The sequence below is a fragment of the Lucilia cuprina genome, chromosome 2 (assembly GCF_022045245.1).
Source record: "Lucilia cuprina isolate Lc7/37 chromosome 2, ASM2204524v1, whole genome shotgun sequence".
Taxonomy (NCBI): domain Eukaryota; kingdom Metazoa; phylum Arthropoda; class Insecta; order Diptera; family Calliphoridae; genus Lucilia; species Lucilia cuprina.
In genome coordinates, this window is record NC_060950.1 from 54,772,151 (window position 1) to 54,795,500 (window position 23,350).

General features: G+C 28.4%; 1 protein-coding gene across 2 annotated transcripts; it reads left to right on the forward strand.

Annotated features, from left to right (window-relative positions):
• The first annotated feature begins 415 nt into the window (after nucleotides 1-415).
• Nucleotides 416-22,680, forward strand: LOC111680894 (inhibin beta A chain). 2 transcript variants are annotated; one of them, XM_046956243.1, is made up of 5 exons: nucleotides 416-782; nucleotides 15,684-16,945; nucleotides 18,260-18,517; nucleotides 21,132-21,514; nucleotides 21,580-22,680. In XM_046956243.1, exons 2-5 carry the CDS (start codon nucleotides 16,018-16,020, stop codon nucleotides 21,742-21,744), a joined length of 1,734 nt encoding a protein of 577 aa, XP_046812199.1. In that variant the 5' UTR covers nucleotides 416-782; nucleotides 15,684-16,017; the 3' UTR covers nucleotides 21,745-22,680. The 2 variants fall into 2 exon arrangements, with proteins under 2 accessions (XP_046812199.1, XP_046812200.1); XM_046956244.1 differs by lacking the exon at nucleotides 416-782 and adding an exon at nucleotides 13,379-13,819.
• The last annotated feature ends 670 nt before the right edge of the window (nucleotides 22,681-23,350 follow it).

Here is a 23,350-nt window from a genome sequence, read left to right on the forward strand (position 1 = left end):
ACGATTTTACCAATCAGAAGTTATAATAATTCTTATCTATAAAACTACATACAAAAATTTATAAATTTAAGAGAGGGAGAGAGAGCGAGAACATATTTTCAAGCAATATTCAACCGATTAAAGTTTGTCAATAATATAAATATTTCTTTTTAAATTAAACTATAATCATTTTCATTTTAACTACAATGACTTTGACAATATTTTCATATACACAACTAATATAAATCCTTATCATACAAACTACTAACCATTAAGAGAGCGACACACGAAACGTTATGCGTTTTCTCTTTACAGTCACGAGATAAGAGAAATTATGTGCAATTTTCTAAAAAGGTTCAAAAAACAAGTCGGCCAGCATAAGTATAAATACTTTGTATTATTTATTACTCATCATCATCACCAGCAAGGGAAACGTCATTATCATCATCGTCAAAGTCATCAACGTATGTGAATTTCAAATAATTATTTATTCAATATTCAACAATCTTTAAGTTTGGACGTTAAAAATAAAGTGAACTGAACTAAATAAAAAAAAATTAATTAAAAAAAAAACAAATCAAAATAATTTTGAAAAAAAAATTATCAAAGTGCGGGATTTATCAGAATATAAAAAAATAAAAAAAAAATACAGAAAATATAATAAAATAATAATAAAACTAGGAAAATTAAAAAAATAAAAAATAAATAAAAAGTTAAACAATATCAAATCATGTGGTGCCTATTAAAGGAAATTAAATTAAATTTAATTAATAACAATTAAACAACTGTTTTCTTTAATTAAGGTAAGTTTAAATTTTAGTTTTAAAATTTCTTAAAATTTTATTGATAACATAATTTTAACCTCAATATCAATTTGAAAATGTCACGCATGTAAAGCGTGCCATTTGTTAACCATCATATGACTCCGATCTTTTATGTTGTTTTTTCGTAAATCTTACGCAATTATAGTATTCTCATTACATTTCAAGTCCAAAGTTTAAACAATATTAAAGCATCATTTAAAAAATCTCTTTATTAATTATATTTTCACTTTTAAAAACAATTATTGAAAACGATCACGTAGTTATTGAGTTGCAAGAAATCAATGTTATCATCACTGTTTTTCCCTGTTGATCTTGTGGGTGGACCATTGGACTCTATTGGGCTGATAATTTTTTTTAATTAGCAAAAAAAAAATGTTAAAGAAAAAAAACACAGAAATTAATAAATTATATGAAAAAAAAAAATGTTCAATCTTTGACTTATCAACAGTAAAAAAAAGAACACACAGCAAATTATTAATTATAATAAGTCTTGTTATTGTTTTCATGCCATCTCTTCAAGTTGAATGTACGATTTATGAAGAAATAACTGCAAGAATTGGAAAAAATATATGATTTTTTTTTTTTGACAAAAAAAAGGTGTTTCTCAACACAAAAACATTGGCATGAATGAAGGTCACTAAATGGTTCACTGGTCAATTCTAGCGTAATCAAGAATACATGCCAAAATGCGCCCAAGGCCTAGATTACAACTCTGTTTATTTTTTGTTTGTTTTCGAAATGTAAACAACATTAATTTTCTTTTTGCCTTTAATTGACATACTTTAAAAATTTTCCCAGAATTGTTTTTTTTTATTGCTTTAATGAAAACTTTAATTGAAATAAGATTTAACCAAAGATTTTTTATCCATTCACAATAGTATTCACAATGACTTATGATAATCAAGAGTTTTCTCGCAGTTTGTGCAATCTTTCTAATACTTAAACAATATTTAATTAATAATTTAATTAATTCTAAGACGAGTTAATATAGCAACAGATGTATTTAACATAAATTGCTTTGCTTTTTGAAAAAGAAAACAGCTAATTCGTATAAATAGTCCGATTTTGACCACTATTCTCTTTTTGAGCTCCCCGGATTCCATAGATTTATTGTGAACATTAACAAGGCCAAATATCCGAAATATATAGAATGATATATCCTTTAATTCAATATAACTATTGAGAATTTAAATGATATATAGATTATTGAGAATAGAGACTATTCCTAACTTCATTGAAATTGATCAATATTGAATTAGAACTGAACTGAATAACTAAATTAGAACTGAACTAGGACTTAACTGGAACTGAACTAAAACCAAACTAGAACTGAACTAGAAATAAACTAGAACTATGCAAGAACCTGACTAGAATTGAACTAGAACTGAACTAGAATTGAACTAGAACTGAACTAGAACTGATCTAGAACTGAACTAGAACTGAACTAGAACTGAACTAGAACTGAACAAGAACTGAACTAAAACTGAACTAGAACTGAACTAAAACTGAACTAGAACTAGAACTGAACTAGAACTGAACTAGTACTGAACTAGAAATGAACTAGAACTGTACTAGAACTGAACTAGAACTGAACTAGAACTGAACTAGAACTGAACTAAAACTGAACTAGAAGTGAACTAGAACTGAACTAGAACTGAACTAGAACTGAACTAGAACTGAACTAGAACTGAACTAGAACTGAACTAGAACTGAACTAGAACTGAACTAGAACTGAACTAGAACTGAACTAGAACTGAACTAGAACTGAACTAGAACTGAACTAGAACTGAACTAGAACTGAACTAGAACTGAACTAGAACTAAACTAGAACTGAATTAGAACTGAACTAGAACTAAACTAGAACTGAACAAGAACTGAACTAGAACTAAACTAGAACTGAATTAGAACTGAACTTGAACTGAAATAGAAGTGAAAGAGAACTGGAATAAAACTGAACAAGAATTCAAATAGAACTAGAACTGAACTAGAACTGAATTAGAACTAAACTAGGACTGAACTAGAAAGGAAATAGAACTGAACTAGAACTGAACCATAACTAGAACTAGAACTAAATCAATAATAACCCAGAACTGGACTAAAACTGAACTAGAACTAATATAGAACTGAACTAGAGCTAGAACTGAAATACAACTAAACTATAACTAAACTAGAACTAAACTAAAACTAAACAAGAACTGAACAGGAAATGAGCTTGAAATTTAGAATAATACAAATAAAAGTAGGATCAATATCATATTGTAAAGGACCTTTTTTACTATCAAGGGAAGGAATTACATTTGCTAGAGGTTACTCTGGTAGACTTCTTCGTGGGTTTGTTTCTAACCAAATATACTGTTTTATTTCAATAGGTTTCTGTTTCACCGTTTCTGTAAATCTGAAAGATTTGAAATTTAAAACTTGTCAAATGTTAAAGAAATCGTTAGAAATTAAAATATTTCAAAATACCATAATAATACTAAAACTGCTAAAGATAAATATTTATTACATCTTCAAATTGTGGTATTATTCCCCAATAACATTCCCTTTATGGGTTAACTTTTTTTTCATTTAAAATGTTACCATTATATGCAACTCACTTTCTATTGATAATTTTAAAACAAATTAATCAAAATGCACAAAATTAATTAAATCAAATATAAAAACGTGCATATTTAAAAAGTAATAATAAATCGTATTAGAAAATGATAATATATTGCATAAAATTTGCTTACATATGCTGTAATTAGCAAATTGTAAATTAATTGCTATATTATCACATTTGCAAGTCTAGCAAATTTTAGCAAATAAAAAAGAAAAATGTATTGATAACACTTGCATATAAGAGTATTTATTACGTAGGGTATAATAATCACTACTACGAAGTTATGGTTTTAGAAGAGAGGTTTTAACATTTTAGTTTTCAAAAAAAGAGATTTCTTTTATAATAAAAATGTTTTATTTCCGTTTACTTAATACAATCACTTATTGCTAGAATGTAAATTCTTTTAAAATTTATTAACATAAAAGAAATAATTGATACTCTTGCTTAAATTTAATCATATGATTCATCATTCATTAACTATATGGTAATACAGACGTTTAGCATTTTCTTTTCTTTTTGGCACCTTAAACATCTGGCAACTAAAGCAGTATTCTAACGGCGCCAAAATAATGAACCTTTGCCAAAGAGCTAAAATTAAATGATACGCATTTAATTTTGTAATATTATATTAATTCTTAATTAATTATAGCATAATTCTTTGTTAATTAGAAAGGAAAGGAAAATGTCTATATTTTAGTTTAGAAGAAAGAGGTTTTAAAGGTTCTTTCAAAACTCTACTTAATATTGACATTAAAATATTAGATAAAATCCTAGAAAATAAACAGGTTTATGATGATTATATGGCCGTTAAGCTGGAGATCCACAACACTCGTTCCCCGCTTTCTCGCATTCTATGTATCTCTCAAAAAACTGCCGTTCCATAATAGGAAACTTTTGATTTTGCATGAGAGAGAAAGAGAAGGAATATCATTCATCTCTCTCACGGTACGGAGTTTCTCGTACTCGTTTCCCTTACTTGTTTTCTTATTCTTCTCATTCGTACAACAACAAATCAATGCAATTAATACGTTGTTTTTGAAATAAAAGTTTCTATGTGTGGAGATTTTGGAAACTTTAAAAGAGAATTAAGAAAAAGTTTTCTACGAAAGTTTCCTAGTGTGGACCGGCACAAAGTAGAATTAATGTATTTAAATGCTGAAAGTAACCAAGATATATTAATTATAAGGTAGTGTTATCAGAACAGCTGATCGTTTTTTGCTACTATGTTCATTTTTCGCCGTGGTGTAGAATTAATGTCAAACTTTGTTTACATTTTGTAAATGTCAAACTTTGTTTTCATTTTGTTAATGTCAAATTTGTGATTAAAGTGAAATTGTGTGATTAAAGACAAAATTTATGCTGTTAAATTCGTTTATGTTTTAAAACCAATAATAATACTAGACGAAATTAGTTTTATTTTTAAAAACATCAAATTAAATTACAAACAGATTAAAATTTATAAACATTTTTTGTTTAACAAAAATTCGCTTTGATTTATTTGTCAGCTGTTTTTGACATTTTTCCCTGACAGCCAATTCGTCTTCAAGTGCAGGCACAATGTCAAACTACATATAAAAAATATAACCAATTCGCTCGGTATTCTGAATTCGCCGATGACTCTACCTTATAAAATTAATATACCTTGAAAGTAACAATCAAAAGCCTAGAATGCCTTGACGCGTAGAATGCAAGGTATATTAATTTTATAAGGTAGAGTCATCGGCGAATTCAGAATACCGAGCGAATTGGTTATATTTTTTTATATGTAGTTTGACATTGTGCCTGCACTTGAAGACGAATTGGCTGTCAGGAAAAAATGTCAAAAACAGCTGACAAATAAATCAAAGCCAATTTTTGTTAAACAAAAAATGTTTATAAATTTTAATCTGTTTGTAATTTAATTTGATGTTTTTAAAAATAAAACTAATTTCGTCTAGTATTATTATTGGTTTTAAAACATAAACGAATTTAACAGCATAAATTTTGTCTTTAATCACACAATTTCACTTTAATCACAAATTTGACATTAACAAAATGAAAACAAAGTTTGACATTTACAAAATGTAAACAAAGTTTGACATTAATTCTACACCACGGCGAAGAATGAACATAGTAGCAAAAAACGATCAGCTGTTCTGATAACACTACCTTATAATTAATATATCTTGGTAGAATGTTTAAAATAGATCTACTTTCTGCTTTTATAAGCGTCACAATCGGCGCACAAACATATCAGCTGATTTTGACATTTTATATTCTTTATTTAATGCGTATTTAGCAATTTGAATAAACTAAAATGAGTTTAATGATGAAAAATTAAATAAAAGTTGTAGAAAAACGCGAAGTTTTTTAAAAATAAAACCAAAAATTTACGCTTTAAAAGCGTAGTGCGCAAAGAGAGAGTCTTTAAAAGAAATCGAACCTTTGATCTTTGATCAGACTGACACAACTAGCACAAATAGTCCACCTGCTTTGCCATCTTCAAAATTATACATCATCTGTTAAACTATGACTTGATAAATTAATTTTATTTAAATCATTTGATCTATATATTTTGAATCAATAATTGATTTGAATTTCATCATACTTATCTGATATTCTTTCTTATTTTATAAATTGTATTTAAATTATAATCTAAATACGACTTAATATGTAGTATATCATTACAATAATTATAAAATTATTCAATGTGAACTTAAAAAAAATCTCACTGTTGTAATAATTTCAATATAATCACATAATTTAAATCATGTATTTCAGAATTATTACAAGCAAAATTCAATTTATTCCACTAGTTTCAATGACATAGAAGTTAAATACAAAAAAAAAGAACGCTTTCGCTTACGTTTAATATAGTTTTTTTTAGTTTCTGTTCAAAACTTATCATCATGTCATGTTAAAAATATTGACGTTTTTGTGATAATTTTGATTGCAATTATGTTAATCAATTTGTAATTGCAATTACAAATTAATACAGGAAATATAGAATTTGATTAATGAATTTAAAAAAGAAAAAGTTATAATCTGATTTTAGAATTCGTAAAATCTATATTGTATTCAAATAGTTCGCTCAAGAATTTATTAGAATTTTAATAATTATATATGTATATTCTATATAAATTGAAGTCACTTATTTAACATGGTTTTTTTTAATCATAAAAATATTTATGATAATGTCGTATGTTTATTTTAGGGTTTCCATTTGATTAAATCTTCAAATGGTTTAAAAAAAAAAACTATGATTATTTAGCAGCAACTAGTAGAGTAACTAGTAGGGTTCTATAGTTGAAACGAAAAGTCGACTTTTCGACTTTTTGCATTTTATGAAAAGTCGACTTTTTTCATTTAGTTAAAAGTCGACTTTTTTCATTTAGTTAAAAGTCGACTTTTTTCATTTAATTAAAAGTCGATTTTTCGACTTTAAATATTTATAAATAGTCGACTTTTTTCGACTATTTCCCACTTTTTTTTCGACTTTTTTCGACTAGTTTTGACTTGTTCCGACTTTTCGACTTTTTCCGACTATTTTCGACTTTTTCCGATTTTTTTCGACTTTTTCCGATTTTTTTCGACTTTTTTCAACTTTTTCCGACTTTTTTCGACTTTTTTCAACTTTTTCCGACTTTTTTCGACTATTTTCGACTTTTCGACTTTTTCCGACTATTTTTTACTTTTTCCGACTTTTGGACTTTTTTCGATTTTTTCAACTTTTTTTCGACTTTTTTCGACTATTTTCGACTTTTTCCGACTATTTTCGACTTTTTCCGATTTTTTTCTACTTCTTTCGACTTTTTTCGACTTTTATTTACACAGTCGACTTTTCGTCTTTTTTCATAGACGATAGTCGAGTTATCGACTTTTTTGGAACAAAAAAAGTCGATTGTTCGATTATTCGAAAGTCGTTTTATAGAACCCTAGTAACTAGGTACTTTGTAGTTGTTAGACAAACAGAGTATTAAACTATATTATCATACCATGCCAACAAAGTATTAAACTATATTACCACGCTTGGTAAAAAACTGCAAACGATAAGGCTGTTCATTACATTATTTCTATTTGTATGCTTCTGTCAAAAGTTGTTATTGTTAATTGTTTACATTCAATATTGATTCTAGCGCAAAAACAAAATATTTACATGTTGTTTTGATATTGATGTAGTGATTCAGACACCTGTTGAATTCTGCCATGGTACATCCAATCTGATTCTTTTTCCCAAACTTATAACCCTTTGAGACGAATATTTACCAAGTAATTGTTTAAAATACATATTACAATGAAGGTAAGTATGTACCTACCGTCATTCAAGAATGTTAGTTGGTTGGTAAACATCCATAATTGTACATAAAATCTCCATTAAATAGCAAATTTATAATGTTCGGAAATCCTATAAAATTCTTGTGCATATTTAAATTACAAATTAACATTTCTTTTATGTAAAAAAATATAATGCAAAAGTTATGAGTTTCTTTTTCAAAATATATACATGTAGGTAGATTTATATAGTTAAAACGTGTCTGTTTATGCATTCTAATATTAGATAATAATTGTAATACATATTTATAATTTCCACTATGAAATTGGAAAAAAGAAGTGGCGCCTTTAACAGATGTTTCGATTTGTCTTAAACTATAGGCTTAATCTATTTAAAATATATAAAAACTTTCACAGATTTCACATTGATGATATTGATCTTTCTATAGACTGTTGCAATTTCTTTTGACCATTCTATCGGTCACTACGATTGAAAAGTCTATACTATTTACTATTCACCAGTCTATAGACGGAACTACTGAGCTTTCTATAGTCTATTGTCTAAACATTACACTAGTCTATAGATCTTTATTTAAGTCTATAGACCTATAAACCAGTCTATATTCTGAATTATTGACCAATCCATACTTAAACTATTGTCCAGTCAATAGTCTGTATTCTGAACTATTAAGCAGTTCGGTCTACAGTGTGTACTATAACCTATAGTCTGAACTACTGAGCAGTCTTTAGTTTAGCATCTAAACTTTAAATTAGTCTATAGATCCATATTTCAAGTCAATAGACTAGTCTAAATTCTAAAAAAATAGATAGTTAAATAGTGTTCCAATCTATAGTCTGAACTATAGACTCATCTATAACTTGTACTATTGAACAGTCTATGCTCTGAGCTACAGTAAATTATATTCTATAGTCTAAAATAAAGTCCCTTTTTAGTCTGAACTATAGACCAGTCCATAGCCAGAACTATTACCCGGTATATACAGTCTGAACTGTAGACTAATGAAACAGGTCTGAAATATTAACCAGTCTATAGTCTAAAGTATAGAGTGGCCTATTGTCTGAACTTTTTTAGTAGTATATAGTCTGAATTTTAGACCAGTCTATAGTCTAGTATATAGTCTGAACTATAGTCTAGTCTATAGTCTAAACTATATTCCAGTCTATAGTCTAATTTATTGACCAGTCTATAATCTGAACAGTAAACCTGTCCATACAGTATACCAGTGTATAGTATAAACCATAGTTTTAAAGCTGTGGTCTTAACTATAGATTAAACTAGTCTAAACTATAGTCTGAACTATAATCTAATCTAAACTATAGGATGAAATATATACCTTACTTAGGGCGAGTTTTTCTGATAAAGATAATCTTTATTCTTTGGTTAAACCTGGTTTAATATATGTTTCGTGTTTTTCAGTTATCAGTAAAGGTACTTATTATCTTAGTTTAACTGAGTGTAATTGGCCAATTAAACTCAAGTTATAAGTGAGAAAACACAATTAACAAAAACAATGAAACAATAATTTCGGAAGAACAAAAACTAAATATTTTAAGTAAATTGCAATTTTCTGATTTGTTTTGTTTTATTAATTATTGTTTTAAATGTTTATTTAACATTTTTCCAAAATTTTCCATTTTACAAAAGTATTGTTTGCAAAAAAACAGCTGTTCATTGTTTATGTTTTTGAGTGAAAACTTGACAATACTAACAAAGTTAATTGAGCTTAAATCTAAAACTGAAAAACACAATCATCGGTTAAAGTCCGCCGTCCGTTGTTCCGAGTTTAATCTAACAGCAAGTTAAGCCTAGTTTAACTGAGGAGTAAGAAATCCGCTCTTAGTGTTAACTAAAGACTGTAGTCAAATATTAGTCTACAGTCTGGGCACACTGTTTGTCAAAGCCGAGTTACACACCTAAAATTGTAAGTTGTACTTATACAGTCATAAGCTTCTATATGACATCTATCTTATACATGGATAATAAAAGACACATGATTACACAACAGGTGATAGTAATTTCGCAGGAGACAATTAAAACGTGCTAAAATAAACAATAAATAAGTTAATTAAACGTAATTATGTCTGATAAAACTATATACACGTTTTGTAATTTAACACGTTTTTAATTATAAACATTTTCCAAAGACCTTTTGCGTTCAAATTAGAAGGGCCACTGTGCAACAGTGTATTATTATACTTTTCATTGACATGATAACCTATTTGTGCATAATTGATGGAAATAATCTTTGATTTTCAAAGTTAAAACTCATAGTGGGTAAAAAAACTAATTGTTGTTCTTGTTGTTTCAAGCTATGAAAAATGCCTGAAAAATGTTATTAACAGATTGTGTTTTTTTTATTTTAGGTGACAAAATTTTCATTGATTTAAAAATTATTATCAGTAATCAAACATTCTAAAAGTCAAAAGTCAATTACAAATACAGAGCATTGCACCGAAAGATTTGCCAATATAATTTTAAATTATATATTATTTTTTTAAAGTCATTGATTAGCAATTTGTTAAAATACATTGTTATATATTTTTCTAAGCGCCAAAAAAAAAATAAACGAATTTTTATAAGAATTAATTTTATAACAAAAATTGATAAAAATTAATTTGAAAATAAATGCGCATTTGTTGAACGAACAAATGAATTAGTGTTAGATAAAAATAAAATTGGGTTAAAAACGTGTCTAACTTTTAGTAGCAACAAAAAGTACAGACCACACAAAAAAAGAAACTAATCAAAATCAAAAAATCATTTAAAATTTACTAAAGAATTTTTAGTAATTTTATTCGTTGCATTTCATTTCGTTTAGTTTAATTTTATGCAAAGACACGCATAAATTGTGTCTTGTGGCCGTCCAACTGAGCGGCACTAAGAATGATGCAATTCTTATAAAAACTGAAAGCATACAACTTGCACTACTATATCACTCATTTACTGTGAGACTGATATAAGTCTAAATAGTTTTTTTTTTCATAGAGAGTTTTGGAAAGTTTCCACGGTTAGGGGGAGGGTTTTGTGTACATGGTCGGCCATTGTTAGCTATGAATTTTTCCTATCAGTCTGGCAACTTTACTGCAAAGATTAACTGACCACTTAACCTACCACTTGTTGTGACTCCTAGCCACCTGACTACCCAGGTGACCGACCATTTTAACATGGGCTTGTCCTACGAGGTAGTCAATCGTCACTCTACACCCTACAAAGAGACAGTAAAGAGACGATTGCCTCCGCTCGTGACGACTGTCTTTCGGAAGTACAAAAAAACAACATTAATGAGTATAATCTCTAGGTTACTTGAGGACAGTAAAAAGACGACTGTCTCCGCTCCCGCTTACAAAGATGACACTAAAGTGACTACTGTCTTCATTCTCGATTACAAAGGGTACATTCGTGACGAATGACCTAAAACATACGAATTACTATCATCCAGGTGGTTAACTCTTGCTGTCTCTTTCGTATGCATTGACTCTTTGTCGAACTGCTGGGACATGATCCATTAAAGTAATCGCAAATTTGCTCCCCTATAAACATGATTGAAGAACTTCATCCGTAAAGTAATCTAATGTAATGCAGGTAAGGATCAAGTTTAGTTTTGATGGTTTATAGCCTGCATTACATAAGATCATTTTGCGGATGTTATAGTCAATGCACAAACGTTTCCATTGAGTTCGGTAGAGGTTCCCTCGTAATGCTCTGGTCAGATTTCCAGAGAATAGATACAACTCTTATGATTTCCCCAAATACAAAGCATTACTGTAATACATTCCTCCAGCTGAGGTATGACTCAACCTGTCAATGCTCAGTTCAAAAGTCGGCTTCCTTGAAATGAAAACACAAATATTTAAAATGTGATGTGTAATTCGGAACAAAGCTTTATTATTGAAACCTTAAACTACTTATGATCTACTTAAGTGTACGATGACACGATGGTTATTCGGGAGGCGATCGTTGAATGATGCTTATTCGGGAAGTGTTCGTTGAATGATGATTATTTGGGCAGTGATCGTTAAACGATGAGTATTCGGGAGGTGATCGACGAATGGTGATTATTTGGGAGGTGATTGTTGAACGATGGTTTTGATTTTTGTGTGTGAGAGAAAGAAATATCAACCATCGCTTTTTCTCACACAAAAAATAAAAAGTTTCTCAACAAAAGTTTCCCAATGTGAACTAGGTCTTATTCGGGAAGCGATTGTTGAATGATGCTTATTTGGGAAGTGATTGTTGAATGATGATTATTCGGGAAGTGACCGTTGAATAATGATTATTCGGCAGTGTTGACCGCGTAATCTAGACAAGTGGGAGGAAAAGGAATTTTATCGCCATATTCTGGCAAAGTTTCTGTTAATTTCAGGGTCTATTCGTTCTACAATTAGTTGTTTAATCTGCGCAGCTAAAGAGAGGAGCTACGGCAATATCAGTTCTTCCTCTAGTCACAAAACTCTGACCACTTATACACATTTTAACATTAACAAGTTAGGAATTATAAACTACTTACTTGTTTTTATAGATTGTTCTTGGAAGTTCTTGCGGAGTTTTACAGCAATCTTAACCTCCAATTCTTGGTCTTAAAACTTTATTGGCAAAGTGGTCAAAGTCATCACTTCTGCATCGATTCCTGAGTAGTTTTTATTGATATTTTCAAGTTCTTGTTGATTTTGAAAACATTCTGATAATAGAGTAAAAACTTCAATTCTTAAACTTCAAAATTTTGGCTGATCTGCTAGACCTTTTTCTTACTTGTCAATATCACCACTTCCAAAGCATTTCTTCTGGAAACTGAAAGAAAATATTAGTATCGGTGAGCTTCAGAGGCACATTTTTCAAAGTATACTAGTGAACTAAACTTCCCGATTTTAAGGCTTTGTAGAACATTTTTTGCACAACATTTTTAGTTGTACTAGTCTTGTAGTAAATCATCTATATGTTAGTATAAGATTGATTTTTTGTTGCCATTAGTATTATATTAAAAATTTGTTGTTATTATTAATACCCAACAAAAACTTTTTGTCATTCTTGTTAATAGCTAATAAGTACATATATTATATATTACCTAGTAATGGTTGGTCCTTACCCATTGGAAAGGAAATATGTACCGGTTTTGAGTTTAGTTGAGATTAAATTTCAAGCTGAGGCTTAAGAAACTAATAACTGAGCCCTTTATTCTTAAGTAATCGAATAACCGTGAATTTGTCACATTCAAGAAAAAAACAGTTATAATATTACTGCTTAGTTAGCTCATGTTCTGTTACATATAAATTTAGTTTTTGCTGGGTAATAATTGCCGTTATGTTAAGTGCTCTTAAACTTAAAAAAAACTCTCTTAATTTAGAGATATTATTAGAAGAGTATTTAAATAGCAAATGAATAACTGTATTATTCTATTTACACTCTTCTTATATATATTTATAACTGTAATTCCTTTTTCTTAAATAAAAAAATCATATAAGAGTAAAACACTTTAAGTGTGTGCGTATCTTTAGTCCGAATGAGTGAGTACTTTACAAATCTATGCGAAATTTACACGATCTATAACGATCGTTTTAACTTCTCTCTCTCTCTCTATGTCTTTTTTTATAATTTTTTTTTATTCGAACGTAATTTTCATTGATACGATTTGTGTTTTTGCTACCACTTTAAAATCCATATAAATCTTCACAAATAAATTGTTTAAACAATTTTCGTAGCAATTCATTCATATACAAGTATCAGACCCGGTCGGAGTGTTTTTACCCCTAAAAAAAAGTGAAAAAAGCAGAACAGAAAAAATAAACCGTAATTTTGACGTCGTTATAAATTGAAATTTGAAATCATTTCGTCATTAACATTTTTTTCCCGTTTAATTCAAACGTGTGGCGCTAAGTAATAAAAAGTTTATTATACAAAATATTATTATAATTAATAATAAAAATTAATAAAAAAAAACACACACACAAAACAAAAATACATTTTAAACAAAACAAATAGACGTGTTTTTATTACAATTTAATTAATACGCGTGTGAGTGATTTTAAAGAAAAACTAATTTAATTTGCGTTTAATTTATGACTCTGCTGCCGTCAGTTAATATAAAAAATTTAATTTTTATTTATTAAAAAATATACATATTTAAATAAGCTGTTCTAATAAATGGTAAATAAATTTTTAATAATTTTAAAATTTTATTTTGTTAAAAAAATGAAACAAAAAAAAAAACTTGTAAAATTTTGAAAAGTGAAAAAATTTTTTTTTGAGAAAAATTAAGGATGTTTTAAATCGGAAATCCTGTTTATAATAATTTATAAGTGTTTTTTTATAAACATGTTTAATCATGTCTCCTTTTAAGTTGCCTTATTTTTGAAAAAAAAAAATTATCAACAATTAAAAAATAAATTAAAAAATTTGAATCCTTATTGTGTTTAAAGCAAATTCTTGAAAACATTGATTTAATGATTTTAAACTTGAGTGATATTTTAAGAAAATCAAAACTTTTTTAAAATTTTAAAATATTAAAAATTTTTTATTAATTTATTTAAAATTGATAAGTTAAAACAAAACAAATTATAAAATTATTCACCGGAATATGATATTTGATATTTTTCAAAAAATTCATTTATGGATCCTTGATAAAGTTATAAAGCGGTATTCAAAACTTCTCGACAGACATAGATAAATGTATTCGAAGTCATGGATTTTATAGAATTTTGTTCACATCTTTGTAATTTAAGGACTAATTTTATTGGGCAAACTTCTTGAAGATTTAATTTTCGAAGATACATATCTGATGGTTTCAGGAACTCTACTTCAACAGACGTACGGACGTGCTAAATGAACTGCTTTTTCTAGGAATCCGTATCAAATATACTTGAACAATTTTGAAAAAAATCCTAGGTTTTACGAAATTTTGCTCATATTTTCTAATTTTATTGATGAAAGAAAAAAACACAGATTTTTGAAAAGGAAGCCTGGCAGAATTATTAAAGATTTGCTTGCCGAAGATATTAGGAATTTAGAGGAACATAAAATGACCTCAACTTTAAAAAGGATTTAGGATTTCTTATGAAGGAGTATATTTAAAAGAAATATCTAAAACATTTTTAATAAATTTAAATATATAAAATCTTCGATGACTTCTACATAAACTTAAACAATGTTTTACTAAAAGCTTCGCTTCTGACTTATAATTAAAAATAAATTTTTTATTAAAACAAATTAGGAAAAATAAAATCATTTAAAATTTGTTAAGCACTTTCTATATTTTAATTTAAAATATTTCGATGACTTTTTAGTAAACTTAAATTTTTCTTAAATTTTTTGAAATCTTTGATTCTAAATTAAAATTTTTAATCAAAATATAAATCAAAAGAAGCATTTTTCATTTAAATGTTAAAGTTTTTCTCTAAACACATAAAATGGCGGTTAATTAGTTGTGTAGATAGCAAGACAATGCTGCCAACTCTAAGCTTTTAAAGTCACCTCACGTACTTCCTTTTCCTATCACACACTCTCTCGCTCTCTCTTTCTTTTTCTTTAAACATTGTGGGTTTAAAACAGTGCTGGCAACAAAGAAATAGTTATAATTATAAAATATTCATTGTAAAAACAATAATGTCAACTTAAAACTGTTAAAGTTTTCATGTAAACAAATAAAATGGCGGCTTATAATTTATGTAGATTGCAAGACAGTGCTGCCAACACTAAGCTTTCAAATACACCACACATACTTCCTTTTCCTACCACACACTCTCTCGCTCTCTTTTTCATTTTCTTTAAAAATTGTGGCTCATTTGCTTATGTTGGGTTTAAAACACTGCTGCCAACTTACAAGTTTTGTATTCACCACAAATACATATATCAACAAAGAAATCGTAATAATTACAAAATTTTCGCTTTAAAAACAATGATGCTAACCTAAAAGTGTTAAAAATTAACATTAAGTTTCATTTTTTAAATTAACTATTAAACTTTTTAAGATTACTCTTTATTAATCAAAATGTTTTCCCTAATTTCTTTACAGATTCTAAACAGTTGGTAATGCAGTAACAAACTGAAAACATTAACAAATTTGACTACAAATAAAACACTATAACTAAAATCTGTACAAACAGTGTCTAACAAAAAAATCTATGATTTTTCATAGACAAAGGACAAAAGAGAAATTTTTAATGTTACCCAAAAGATAGTGAAAAAAGAAAAATCTATATAATTAAAATAAAAACAACAATAAGAAAATCAATTAAACTATTAATTAAAGATCAAAATTAATTTCCCAAAAAAAAAAACGCTCGAAAATACTCAAATAATTAAACAAAAATATTAAAAAAAAGAAAAACTAAATTTATAAACAAACAATGGCCAAATATTTAATTACCTTTGTATTATTAGCCTTTTTGGCTTTGGAAAACAATCACATCTACAATCGTTTACATGCCAAATCTCATCCCAGTGTTAGCAACACCAATACAGTGACACATTTTATGCGTCAACATCAGTACCGTCATCAGAGCAACGCCAACGTACATCATAAACTTAATCCCACCCATGAACAGCATCAGACGCATCATGCCCGCAAACATATCAAACAATATAAGAAACAAAATTTCGATAATGGTCAGGAAGAAGATGAAACGGTGCAGGATTCGAGGCGACAAATGGAACGCATTAAACGTCATATGGAACAGCAGCGCCAGCATCGTCTAGAACATAACAAACGTTTGCAACAGCGTTCACAGAGACCCGTCTACAGTGCCGAGACTTTAAAGACCATGCCACGCATTTGGCAACATCTATCTATGGTTTATGACTATGATTATGCCGATGAAAAGGATCGTATGTATGGTGACGGTCCCATGGATGGTGACCCCGAGGAGGTGGAGGAGGAGAAGGATATAGTTTTGCAGACTGATGAAAGTAATATTAAAGTAGAAATACCACTAACCGTAGCCGAAGCCGAGGTAAAAGACTCAAATAGTAAGCCAGCAGAAATAGAGAATCAAAAACACAATAATACCGCTGCGGTACGTTGTCCAAAATGTGAGAGTAGCCGCAAGGTGGAACATGTTACCGAGGAAGAACTCACCCGTTTGCGTATTGAGTTTGTTAAGCAGCAAATTTTAGAGAAATTAAGACTCAAAGAACGTCCCAATGTTTCGGCCGTCGGTTTGCCCAAACCTTTATATGAGGGCGTAACCATTGAGCAGGAAGAGGATGCCACAGTTAATAAGGATTTAGATGATTACTATGCAAGAACGAGTAAAAAGTTTATCTTTTTAGAAGTTGGTAAGTTTCATAAGGACTTTTTTTTACGTTTTGACAGTTTAGTTTAACAGTTGTAACTAAATTTTTGCAAAAAAAAACAGCTGTTCATTGTTTATGTTTTTGAGTGAAAAGTTGGCAATACAACTTTGTTAAGGGTACTTCACACGATCACACTTTACGCACGTAAAGTCTAATGAAAAAGTAAAATTAAATTCCATCCATATAACAAAAAAGAGAATAAAAGATGTATGCTTTATATTTTTTGTGTTTACACGATTGGTTTAAATAATAAAAAAGTAAGATGGAAACAGCTGTTTAACTTTTTTGTATGTGTTTACATAAAAATACATCCCTGCTTTAATTCGATCTGCTTGTTTTTTTAATCATTTCAAAAAATGAAGAGAGCCATACAACTGTCAAATTTTCCATCCTCATTTTCTTAATATCTGCTGGTTCCAGTACATATTGCGTTTAGATGGTCCCATCCGTACTCTTTTACACAAAATTTTTACAGATCATATTACTTGAGTAATCGTGTAAAGCCGGATTAAGTAGTGAACTTAAATCCATTACTGAAAAACACAATCATCGGTTAAAGTCCGCCCAAATTTGTTTCAGCAAGTTAAGCCTAGTTTAACTGAGTAGTAAGAAACCCGCCCTAGAAGCGGGTTTTTGAATTGACATTCAAAACAAAGTGCCAGTCCACACTAGAAAACTGTTGATTTTGCGTGAGAGTGTGTCGAAAATATCATTCATGTCTCTCGCGTTATGGAATTTTTCGTACTCGATAACTTTTTTGTTATTCTTCTCATTTGTACGAAAGCAAATCAATGCAATTAACACGTAAAAAGGAAACTTCAAAAGAGAATTAAGAAAAAGTTTCCTAGTGTGGACCAGGTCTAATGTGATAAGTTAATCTTAACATAAATTTAAACTGATTTTAATCCCCTTTATATGATTTTGCAGTGTTGAAAACAGACCAGGTCTAATGCGATAAGTTAATCTTAACATAAATTTAAACTGATTTTAATCCCCTTTAGATGATTTTGCAGTGTTGCATACAAAACAACAGAAAACGTCACAGATTGTTATCAAAACCAAAGTATTTTTACAAAAAAAAGAAGAAGACAATTAAAAATGTAACACGAAAACAAAAATAATGTATTTTGATTATTTTTGTAAACATTTTAAGTTATTTGCGTCAGTTGTTTACAATTTTGCATTTAGTTAAACCAGCTCCAAGTGACCAATCACAAATTAACTAACTGAGGATTAATCTTAATTTACTCATTAAAAACATAAATTTTAAAAATTTAAATTTTTTGTTAATTTCAGAAAAGCATGAATGTCGCAAATTGGGTTCTCAGCCCTCTATGTGTTTCTCGTTCAAAATCGATGATGCCGATGCTGATGGCTATGATGTTAGCACAGCCGTTCTATGGCTGTTCAAAAATAATCCCCAAAAAATGGTGAAACGTAATGATACGCTTTTAACGCAACAGACCATTGTAGTGTCCGAAGTACAACAGCAATTAGACTCGAAATATTTACCCATAGTTAAGACTATCGCCATACAATCCGTTGATGTTCAAGGTAAGTTTAGGAATTTGTTGAGAATTTTCTTAAAATTTTAAATTCCCTCAAAAAAAAAAAAAAAAAGATTTAACCCTTTAAAGAACTATGGGGTTGAGCTGATAACAATTAAAAAAAAATATGCAACATTTTGTGTTGAAAATACACACACACAGCTTTTGTAATTATTAATTAATTATAGGCTTTAAATTTATTATCTTTTTACTACTCGCAAATCGTCACGTCGTTATCAGCTTTTTAAAATCTTAACAATTTTAATGAGTTTTTTAAGCGGGCTCTCTGACTAATTACGCCCATAGCAGGCTAATCATTAATCCGGTATATTTTTGTAATTTAAAATATGTTGCCAGCTGTGCCTGTCAAAAGAAAGCCTTTAACAATTTGGAAATTATAAAATTTTATTTTTGTTTTGCAGTGGAAAAAAACATTGTGCCCCATGTACCCTTTTTGGAAATAATCTTTCATTTTTTGTTGGCATATTTCTTTTTCGTCTTAATTAACAAAAATTTAAACTACTTTATCTGTTCATTTTTTTCTTCTTTTTAATTGTTTAAAAGCGGGGTATTGAAATTAATGATACCTTGCGAAATAAATAAAAAAAAATTAGAAAGATTTTTGTGTATTGAAATTCCCTCATAATATATATTATATATATATATATATATATATATATATATATATATATATATATATATATATATATATATTTATATATATATATATATATATATATATATATATATTATATATATATATATATATATATATATATATATATATATATATATATATATATATATATATTATATGTACATAAATACTCATACATATCCGGGCAATATCAATGTTTTGAAATTGGACTTTCACCGTTTATGAGATGTGAGAGAGCGAGAGGGAAAGCTAAAAATTGATTGACCTTTTTATGACAGTGCAAATTTAAAAGTCATAAATAATTTTTTTAATATAAATTAACAAATACATTCGCAGAAGAAAAAGAGATTTCTTCTAGTTGACAACCCACAAAGATCGTAAATCAAAATCATATTATGTTTAAAATACTATATACAATGTATATGTATGTATATAGTACATCAAGTGAAAGATTGTTTTTGTAGGAGTTTATAATCAGAATTTTGAAGCGTGTTTTTATAAAGGCCATCTAGAAATTAATAATAATAAACAAAAACAGTTTTGTTTATAATTAAAACAAAAAAACAAGTAAGAAATTAAAATCGGACAAGACCTACCATATAATACCCTACACTTTTTACAAAAATAAATTATGATTTAGGGCGAGTTTTTCTGATAAAGATAATTATCTTAGTTTAACTGAGTGTAATTGGCCAAATTAAACTCTAGTTATAAGTGAGAATACACAATCAACAAAAACCATAAAATAATGAATTTGGAAGAAGAAAAACTTAATATATTTTAGGTAAATAGTAATTTTCGGATTTCTTTTATCGATATTATCACTGTTTTAAATATTTATTTATATTTTTTTCCAAAATTTGCAAAAAACAGCTGTTCAATGTTTATGTTTTTGACTGAAAAGTTGGCAATACTAACAAAGTTAACTGAGTTTAAATCTCAAACTGAAAAACACAATTATCGGTTAAAGCCTGCCTAAATTTATTCCGAGTTTAATGTAACAGCAAGTTAAGCCTAGTTTAACTGAGGTGTAAGAAACCCGCCCTTAGCATTTAAGTTCTATTGCACCTTGCCTCAGATATACTTAAGCCGTTTATTGTTCAATAAAATTGTGAACATTTAAGTGGAATTTTGATGGCGGCTTTTCATAGGGGCTAGGATCATATGAGGTCCTATAATTATAGAATTCGTGAGGGTCATCAGGTCTAGTATAAAACTTGGTTTTGCAGCCTTTTGTCGTGATATGAGTATTAAAACATAAATATGTACTTAAAAGCCCTATTCGGCGGGTTCAGTTATATGGGGGCTAGGTGAAAAAATGGATCGATGTTAATCATTTTCAATAGGCTTCGTACCATAGAAGATCATGTGCCAAATTTCATTGAATCATCTGCAAAATTACCTGTAGTTTGATAACAAGGTTTACAAGGCCTATTAGGGGGTACAGTTATATGGGGGCTAGATGAAATAATGGACCGATCTTAACCATTTTTAATAGGCTTCGTCCCTGAGGCAATAAAATATCAAGTACCAAATTTTATTGAATTATCTTTAAAATTTCGGCCTGTAGTTTGATTACAAGGTTTACATGGACGGACGGACAGAGGAACATAGCTAAATCGACTCAGAAAATGATTCTGAGTCGATTGGTATACTTTAAAGTGGGTATAGGACCAATATTATTGTGCGTTACAAACATCAGCACATACCCAATATACCCAGCCCCCTAAAGTGGTGTAGGGTATAAAAAAAGTACAAATAATATTAAAAAAAATTCTGTTTGTTTTATTTTTGAAAATATTCCCCCATAAATTAAAATGATTTTAAACGAAAATAAACATATTTCATCAGCCATAAGATTAAAATTAAATGAAAGCTGAAAAGCTAAGATTTCTGAAAACCCTTTATAAATCAATGCCTTTAAACTTATAAAACTAATTTCTCTTTTTTTTTTCTTTTACAGATGAATGGATGAAAATCGATATTGAATGGCCGATAAAACGTTGGTTTGGCAATCATGATCTTAGTCATCTCATACAAATCACCTGTCAGTCATGTGACATAGAATCGATGGAACATATGATATCCACCGATAAAGATTACAGACCCTTTATAATGGTCGATACACAAAATCGTAAACGGCAACCGCGTCAAAAACGTGAAATAAATTGTACAGATGGTGTAACCGAATGTTGTCGTGAACATTTGTATATATCTTTTGATGATATCGGCTGGGGCGATTGGATTATACAGCCTCGTGGTTATAATGCCTATTTCTGTCGTGGCACCTGTGGCATGGTGGCGAGTATTTCAGAGTCTTTATCGGCCCATAATACCATATTACAGGTATGTGTTTTTTGTTGTTGTTACTCCCTAAAACAGTTTTATAACTTTCTCTCTCTCTCTTTTAGAAATTTCTTAATAAACCCGGTAAACGGCGCAAGAATCTAGAGTTAGTACCCTGTTGTACTGCCAAACAATATTCTTCCCTGCAGTTAGTATTTATGGATAGTAATAATACAGCCACACAGAAAACATTCCCCAATATGGTGGTAGAATCCTGTGGCTGTAGATAGTTTTTATTTGTTATTAATTTTAAACTTTTAACTTTAAAATATTTATTGCTTAAATTAATGCATTCACTTTCGCAAAACAAAAATGTTAAATTTTTCATATATATCATATTCCCTTAAACCCCCTCAAAGACCACCGCCTCCCATTCTCCTCATTTAACCAAAAAAACAAAAGTACCGAACAAAATTATAATTAAATAATTATTTATAAAATAGTTTTAAAACTAAATTAATTAAAGCGACATTGTTAAATTATTAAATTATTACTAAATGAAACATTTTATTACTTAAGAACATTTATATTTTAATAGTTTTTTCTTACAAAAATCGTTAATTTGATAAATGTGAACATATCTTAAACTGCTTTACCAAAAACAAAATGGGGCATTATTTATATATTAAATACTGCCATAGGTTTAAAATAAGTTTTTACTAGTTTTTAATTATTTAAATAATTTATAAATTATTTGTATTGTACTTAAGTTCTCCATGAGAAATTAGATTTTCGTTTTTTAGTTTTATTTGTTGACTAGTGTAATTTATTAAGGATATTCACCGTCTATCAATTTAAACATTCTATAAACATTTAATATCTTAATCTTAATTACCACATCTATTGAATCTATATTAAATGTTTACAGTTATAGTTTGTACTAAACTTATTTTGTCTAGTTAGTGAGTATCCTAAATTGTAAATATTTAGTTTTTGTTTTATTTTTTTTTTTTTTAGTTAATTACTCGGTTACTTGACCTAATGCATATTTATCTGAAAATAATAATCATGATAAAAATGTTTTAGTTCAAGACAACGAGTAAATGTGTCAGGTGATATTTTTTGTTTTATTTTTTCCTTTTTATTTTTTTGTAAATATTGTAAGTAGTAAAATTTTTTTGTAAAATATTTCTTAATTTTTTTTAAGAAATTTAAATTTTTTTTAAAAATATAAGAAAAATCTTTATAAATTAACATAAATTGTGTTTTATTTCCTTAAAAATTAATTTCTCACTTATAACTTGAGTTTAATTGGCCAATTACACTCGGTTAAACTAAGATAATGAGTAACTTTACTGATAACTAAATAAACCGAAACATATATTAAACCAAGTTTAACCAAAGAATGAAGATTATCTCTATCAGAAAAACTCGCCCTAACTCAAACATTCGAATTACGATTTTTTGTAGCAGTGGAAAACAATTAGACTCATCAGAGGATGATTTTAATTTCTTGGGCGTGACTTATGAAGAAATTTTACTAATCGAATTTTAGAAATGCTTAATAGATCCGTATAACCTTATAAAACAATATGATTTTGGGGTTAAGAGTGGGTTTTTAAGTTGACAATCAAATACCAATTAATAAACAGATTAGTTAATCTAAAAATAAATTTAATCTGATGTTTATCTTTTTCGGTATTTTTGAGTACAAGATTCAAATTTGTAGTGTTGCCATACAAAACAAGAGAAAACTTCACTGTTTGTTATCAATACGATGCATTTGCATTTCTTTCTCAAGTTTAAACCACCTTACTACTCAGTTAAACTAGGCTTAACTTGCTGTTGGATTAAACTCGGAACAAATTTAGGCGAACTTTAACCGATGATTGTGTT

Coding starts and splice junctions, on each gene's coding strand:
- LOC111680894 (XM_046956243.1), top strand. CDS start 16,018: ATGGCCAAATATTTAATTACCTTTGTATTATTAGCCTTTTTGGCTTTG. Junction 16,946..18,259: donor GTTTATCTTTTTAGAAGTTG/GTAAGTTTCATA, acceptor TGTTAATTTCAG/AAAAGCATGAATGTCGCAAA. Junction 18,518..21,131: donor ACAATCCGTTGATGTTCAAG/GTAAGTTTAGGA, acceptor TTTCTTTTACAG/ATGAATGGATGAAAATCGAT.